This window comes from Limulus polyphemus, unplaced genomic scaffold, assembly GCF_000517525.1.
Source record: "Limulus polyphemus unplaced genomic scaffold, Limulus_polyphemus-2.1.2 Scaffold1925, whole genome shotgun sequence".
NCBI classification, from domain to species: domain Eukaryota; kingdom Metazoa; phylum Arthropoda; class Merostomata; order Xiphosura; family Limulidae; genus Limulus; species Limulus polyphemus.
This window is the reverse complement of record NW_013667535.1, coordinates 121179-128222: the sequence shown is the minus strand read 5'-3', so window position 1 is coordinate 128222 and position 7044 is coordinate 121179. Positions and strand designations below refer to the sequence as shown.

Genomic DNA, 7044 nt, shown 5'->3' with positions numbered 1-7044 from the left:
GCGTCTGGAGAACACTCGAGGCTTCACGAACGGACATGATCTTTCTAGAATCTCATGACGTGTTACCACCGTCCCGTGACTTCCGCTGTCGTAACAATACCATAGTTAAAGATTTTGGTATCCAAAGAAAAAAAGATAACTGCGAATTATTTTATTCTTCAACAGTAAATTAAGTCGTAGTATGTTGTTTATCCAGATTATCAAGGAACGTTTTTATTTGAACTTGTTCACTAAAAACCACAAATGTATCATCCACATATCTTGCATATAAAACTGGTTTGAATTCTTCTGGACAATTTTGTAGCCTTATTTTCTCTTTTGAACATTAAAAAAGATTGGCCAAATATGGAGCCAACTTTGACCCCATTGAAACTCCGACTATTTGATCTTCCAGTTCATTATTAGAAACAAAATAGGATTGTTTTGTAGCGAATTCCAATAATTGATAAAAACTGCTTCTACATTTTCAGTATTTTAAAAAACTAAATCATACGTTAAATGTGATAATTAATTTAAATGTAAATTAGTGAACAAAGAAATAATAAACAAGTTTATAAAATTTTAGGTTTTTGCAAATGAATAAAATTCAAAACTACCTTTAACAGCATATTCATTAGAATTTTTTTAAAAAAGTACTAAAAATCCAGCTAGCTTACGATTAAAAGTACAAATATTGAAAACTATTTGTGTGATTGGAACAGCCGGGTTACTTTACGACCCTTTGGTAAACCATCTAATACACATTTTAAAAATACCAAAGTGTGAGCTTACAGGTTTTATGTTATTATAAATATCATCATTAGTGAAACCTTCTTTTTTTATCTTTAACAATAATATTTGTACATTCGTTTCTCTTTTTCTTTTCCGTATCTTCTTCTAATTTCCAAAGTTTACTCGAGTGTTTTAATATATCCAAAGCCTTAGTGATATAATCCTGCTCATTTAGGATTTCAATACCATTACCTTTATCTGATTTTACAATGATGTTATCTTTGTTGTTTTTTAAAGCCTATAAGCCGCTGCTTTTTTTCTATATATATGTATATATTTTGTTTTCATATGATTATAATCATGAAAACATTCTAAAGAAAATTCTGAAATCAAAGTACGAACCTCTTGAAAGCTCACATCTCCTGGCCAAATAAGGTCTCTGCATTTTAATTTGGTTACATTTTTAATATTTCACCTTACCTTACATTACCTTACCTTACCTAATCTCCTTACCTACATAAAATTGTGACACTTGCTGCCAGCTACCAAGTGTTAAGTCCAAGTACTTTACTTTTCCATTGACTTTTGGGTGAAGTAAGCCCAAAGGATTAAAGATGGAGCCACAGTCTGGTATTATCTGATCTGTTACGCTGAAAAAAAAACCTACAATGTTCCTTATCTTAAATTCACTATAGCTGAAGATTGAAATAAATAATGTTAGTCAGTTGGAATCTCTTGGTAGTGTGAAGTCTTTATGATAGATTAAAATAGTTTGTCTTAATTTAATGAACCAAAATATGAAAAAAATGTTTAGCTGATCTTTCTCAAACAAAAATAAGTTCATGATTATATTGCACTTATCACTTTACAACTTCGTGACCTGAACGAATAAAAAAGACTTTAATGCAAATTAAAGTTGTCGTGTTTTTTTTTTCCTGTATGACTTACCCTAATTTCTCCAACAGATTTCTGGATATAGTCGAAATCGAAGTGCTGGTGTTAATCGAAGCATAGGTTTCCACGCCATTACACTGAAAAATACACAAATTCACTATCAATACATACTTTGTTCAAATAATGGAAGAAGTTTTAAATACACAATTGTTTAAATTATAATGTATATATATATATAAATCTTCGCCTACACATAATAAAGAGGAACAGCAGATAAATACAAAACTTCAAAGAAGGTAAAATTCTTAGTGATATACTCTGAAAGGATAATCCCCCTCACTACAACTGTAGTATCATGCTTTCCTCACCAGGCGATAAGCGTACTGCTAACAATTAGTGACGACTTTTAAGTATAAGTAGACGTAAAAATGTCACAGATAATACAAGAACAAAAATCATGCGTGGATGAAAAAATGTGGTTAAATTTCAATTTTTCAAAAAAGTAAAAAAATTTACACTGAATCGTTTATTTATTTCTACAATATATAAAAAAGAGTTTTGTTTTCTAGGACATCAAGAGTTATTCAACTTTTATCTAGATACAAAGCACGAAGATTTAGCACAATAACTACGTTAATCTTTCACGGGGAAATAAGTAAAAGGTTAGAAAGAGAAGTGATCAAGTTATTCACAACTTGTATTTTACCTCGCACTTAACTACAGGAGGAATGTTTAACCGCCCCATTCTGGAGTCGTCCTCGAATATTGGAACCGGCATGGTACTCAAGAAAGATCTTTTACTGAATCCGTTTCGGCCATCATATGCGAAACCCTTAGTTTCTGAGGTACTCGATCGTCTCTGTTGTTCCATTTATGTGAATAGAATGAATGTATATAAATCAGTAAAAAAATATCATGAGCATAAAAAAACGTCAGCAGAAATAATGAGCATTATAGAAAAATATAGTATATTCATCACGTAGTAAAATATGACAAGCACGAAATATGAGCAACAAGACCACACAATGATTCAGCTTTACTTATACATTTAATTCTGCAAGATGATGAATTTCAGTTTTATGTTCCTTATTCTATGTACGAAAAACATCTCAAAAGGACAATTTTATAACAATTTCACTTGTTCCGTGAATATATATGCTTTTAAAAAAAAGCTCCTATATCATTAAGATGGTCTACTCAGCCCGAAAGTATGATAAGGCTAACTGCAGCGCTCCAAGCGACAGGTTGATAGAAAGATTGTTTGTTTGTTTTTGAATTTCGCGCAAAGCTACACGAGGGTTATCTGCGCTAGCCGTCCCTAATTTAGCAGTGTAAGACTAGAGGGAAGGAGTCATCACCACCCAACGCCAACTCTTGGGCTTCTCTTTTACCAACGAATAATGGGATTGACCGTCACATTATAATGCCCCCACGGCTGAAAGGTCGGGCATGTTTGGTGTGACGGGGATTCGAACCTGCGGCCCGCAGATTGTGAGTCGAGCGCCCTAACCACTTGGCCATGCCGGGCCTTGTATTTTATGACCAACAAATATGTTGATATGTTATGTTTGCCTATTTTACAAACTTCAGTAATAACACCCAGTCTAATAGTGATGATGGAGAAACACCTGAAGTGTGTCTTAGTGTATGTTTATTTGCAAAGTTTCAGGTACCTAGATATAACATTCCTTCCTTTATTATGTTAACTTTCCATGATATCATAGGGCTTAATATTACGACACACAAACATTTTAAAATATTTACCATTTATTTGAACTAATGCATACTAAAGTGTGAACAGTACACAAATATAAGATTACTAGCTGATTTACCAATTCAAAGAACGGGGAAGACATATAGGATCCCGGGTGATGGCATATGGAATCATATTCAAACGCTGAGCCCTTATACTACTCCCCAAGGGCCCGTGAGGACACATGCCAGGTTTGATGACAATCGGTCCAGCGATTCATCATATATAAGAGGAAACAACACACGGGAAAAACATAAGGATCACCGGAGGGGGGTGAATATGAAATTCAGATCCGAACGCCGATCCCTATATCACTCCTTGGGGGGCCGTAAGTGGTTTTAAGTCCCTATTTGTATGTTATAAAGTCACAAACAAATCATAAGTGTGCAGCTAAATAGTTGGCTATATAAGTACTCTCAAACCAGCCTTCAAATGGCGCTCTTCAATTTGTTTACAGAGATAGGAAGTGAGCTGTCTAAGCGATATAGGGTACTGGTTCCCAAACTTTGGTCCGTAGAAATATTTCAGTTGAAACTTGCTTGAAATGAAACAAAGCAATATATTCAGCGAGAAGTTTATTTATTGCAGTAAATATGATTATACAACATTGTATATGCTAAGAATGTTTTAAAGAACAAATTGCAATTAAAGTAAAGTATCTCAGAGTAGCTATTGTTTAAAATTAATTTAAATAATTAGGTAGGGTCCTCGACCAGGATGTTTAAAGTCTTGGAGGGGGCCTCAAACTAAAAAGTTGGAGAACCTGCTAATATAGGGTTTTCCTTTTAATACAGGGAAGTGACCTTTGCCAAGAGATGGCGCTATTTACAAGAAGCTAAGTTCTGAAGGTTCTTTCTAAAGATCTATATTAATTGATAATCAATATGTAACAATTTAATTAGTTGTACATAAGCTACAATAATAGCATTTAGAGCTAATTAAATTTCTTGTGTTATGTGATGGATCTCACTTCTTTAAAAAATAAAGGCATGTTCAAATTAACACAAACTTTACTGTTTCCTATGTTTAACATCCTAGAGAAAAACGAATTAGCTTTTCTTCTAAGGGTACAATTTAACTGTAATTAATACTTGTTAATTCGTGGCTGATTGCCTTTTTTATTCTGAATTTAGTAATATTCTTTCATCCAGGTTTGAAAATAATTCTACAATTTTATTTATTTATAATTTATCTTCTTGAAATGTATAACATTCCTAGGGAAGTCCTTAATAAAGAAGAAAAGATTATAGTCTCAAAATAAAATATATAGGTTGAACACATGGGGATGTTATTGTTTCAATGTAAAGGGTAACAGTAACAGCGCTATTGCACCTGATATTTTGTATTATTATCATTTTGTCAAGATGTTAAAACTGACTTATCACCTAAAAATAAGTTAATAATTAAGCCAAATCACTTACCCGCCCGAGAGAAGAGTTATCCGTTTCTATTAGTTGTTCAACTGTGGCTCGATTATGAAGCCTACGTTGTTGGCGCCTTAGAGCAAGTTGGCGAATGTCGGGATCATTTTCAGTCATGGTTTTCGTCGATGTTACTTACAAGCATGATGGAGAACCAGATCTGGCTAACAATATTTAAAAAGGTGGCATATTAAACTCACTCTTAAACACTGTTTTGAGCATTTCAAAGATGGAACCGCGTAATTTTTCCTTACAGCTATTTAACAATACTGTGCTACTATGCATTTAAAAATGACTGACATATTGTTAACACTACACTAATAGTTTAGACTGTTACAAGGTGCATGAACAAATTTAAACATTTAACAATTCTGTGGTGTAAAGTTTTTGAAAATATTGTCATATTAGATTGTTTAAGTTATTAACCTACTTCACTGATCGGCTTAACTTTAAAAATAAATTACATCTAACAGAAATTTCACTTACTTTCTAATCGCGTATCTTTATTTCTTCGCAAGTGACAAAAACATTTTGTAAATGTAAAATGATCTAGGGATGGCAGTGACAAAAAATACAAACAAGAATATAGGGATGATACAGTTATACATAGATCATCCTTACATGACTTTCAATATTAAAATTTAATGTTACACTGTAAAATATCGGAGTACAAAACGGTTACGAGGTCGGTCAATTCGAATGACCTCGTACCGAGAGTCTGTGATTTCAAGACATGTTTTGACTCAGCTTAGTTTTCCTTGTACATAAGTCCTGGGCTCTTAGTTACACTACATTGATGCCTACCCTGACATGACCGTGATATTATGAGAAACAACTGCATACCAACAGTCAGGAATATATAACTTCCAACTATAGTAATATTAAAGTCAATTATACATTTTACAATGTAACATTAAATATTAATATCGAATATCATGTATGGATGATCTATGTATAGCTGTATCATCCCTATGTGCTTGTTTGCATTATTTTTGGCACTGCCATCCCTACATCATTTTACATTTACATGATGTTTTTTATTGCTTGTTTTGTGACGTTTTCCCCCTGACTGAAAGTTAGTGTATTTTATTAATGTGTGTAATAAAATTTAATATTATGTGTATTGATTTATTTACTCCTTCACTTCATACATAATATAAGGGTTGGCTCCCTAAAGACATCGATTGTACAGTGTACAAAGCATTGAGTATTCTACATGTTACAGTAATCTAATTTTCATCTATTATTGGCTGGAAATGCCTGTTTCGCCCCGTACTTAAGCTTTTTGAAGGAACACCAGCTTTTTGTAACGGGGTAATGATAACATCGTTTACACTAGAATAATTATTTTTTTATTACTACAAAGCGATGACATTGTGCACTGCCCAGCAACACATCAAGTGAATTTAGGTTGAAACTAACATTAGGGATAAAGCAATTGTAGAGTTATTCGACTGAAACCAGAAGAATAAAGATGAATAACTTGGTGGGTTGGTATCCTAGCTATGATTTCTTGCCTTGATTTAGTCTTGTTTGGTCGAGAAACAAATGAAAGTGAGTGAAAATCATCTTTTAAAGTAAAACTCTCTGTCATTGTTGATATTTAGCGTGCATATTTGTAGTATGCCTATTGAGTACCTTGGCCATTCGTACTTATAGAGTCTAAAGACTATAATAAAGACATGAGCTCAGTATTCACATCACTGAAATAACTGACTAATTGGTTGAAAATAACAAACTGACTAAATCATGCATTGAATAATAAAGTAGCTCAATCTAAGACCCTCAATAATGTGATCTAATTTAACTTACTTTTTATATATGGCTGAAGTTGTTTCCTAAACTTTGGAGAAAGTTCCAGACATTAACACCACGCCCATATTATAAACGCCTCTGGTTACATGGAACTTCTTTCTGGCTAAACAACAATACAAATTTCTATATTAAAAAGCATAGCCTATAGCAATACTGTGTTGTTTAAGCTCTTTAAACTACCGTATTTTCGGTGTATAAGACACACTTTTTTACCCCAAAATTTGATGTCAAAACCTGCTTGCGTCCTATACACCGAAGGTATGAATAATATATATGTATACATACGCTATACACAAGCCATGTGTAAATATATTTAACTAGGCATGCATAGTTTAGTTCAATTGAATGTGTTATTTATAATAATAGTAGTTTTTTTTCTTTTAAAAACATAACTATTTATAATGCTCCCTAAATAATAAAAAAAAAATTACACTGAAAGCATTGAAGATT

The 7044-nt window shown here is 32.8% G+C and overlaps 1 protein-coding gene across 6 annotated transcripts in view; it reads right to left on the bottom strand.

Annotated features, from left to right (window-relative positions):
* The window catches only part of LOC111087249, a 16035-nt gene that overhangs the window by 2946 nt on the left and 6045 nt on the right, over positions 1–7044 (bottom strand). For 2 of the 6 annotated variants that reach the window (XM_022393265.1, XM_022393267.1), the window contains exons 2-6: positions 6592–6697; positions 4780–4943; positions 2312–2464; positions 1660–1742; positions 1225–1361 (exon numbers count right to left, since the gene is read on the bottom strand). In XM_022393265.1, coding sequence (XP_022248973.1) covers positions 1225–1361; positions 1660–1742; positions 2312–2464; positions 4780–4896 — 490 coding nt within the window. In that variant the 5' untranslated portion in view covers positions 4897–4943; positions 6592–6697. The remainder of the gene's footprint in view (positions 1–1224; positions 1362–1659; positions 1743–2311; positions 2465–4779; positions 4944–6591; positions 6698–7044) is intronic. The other 4 variants (XM_022393268.1, XM_022393266.1, XM_022393269.1 and 1 more) reach the window with 4 other exon arrangements.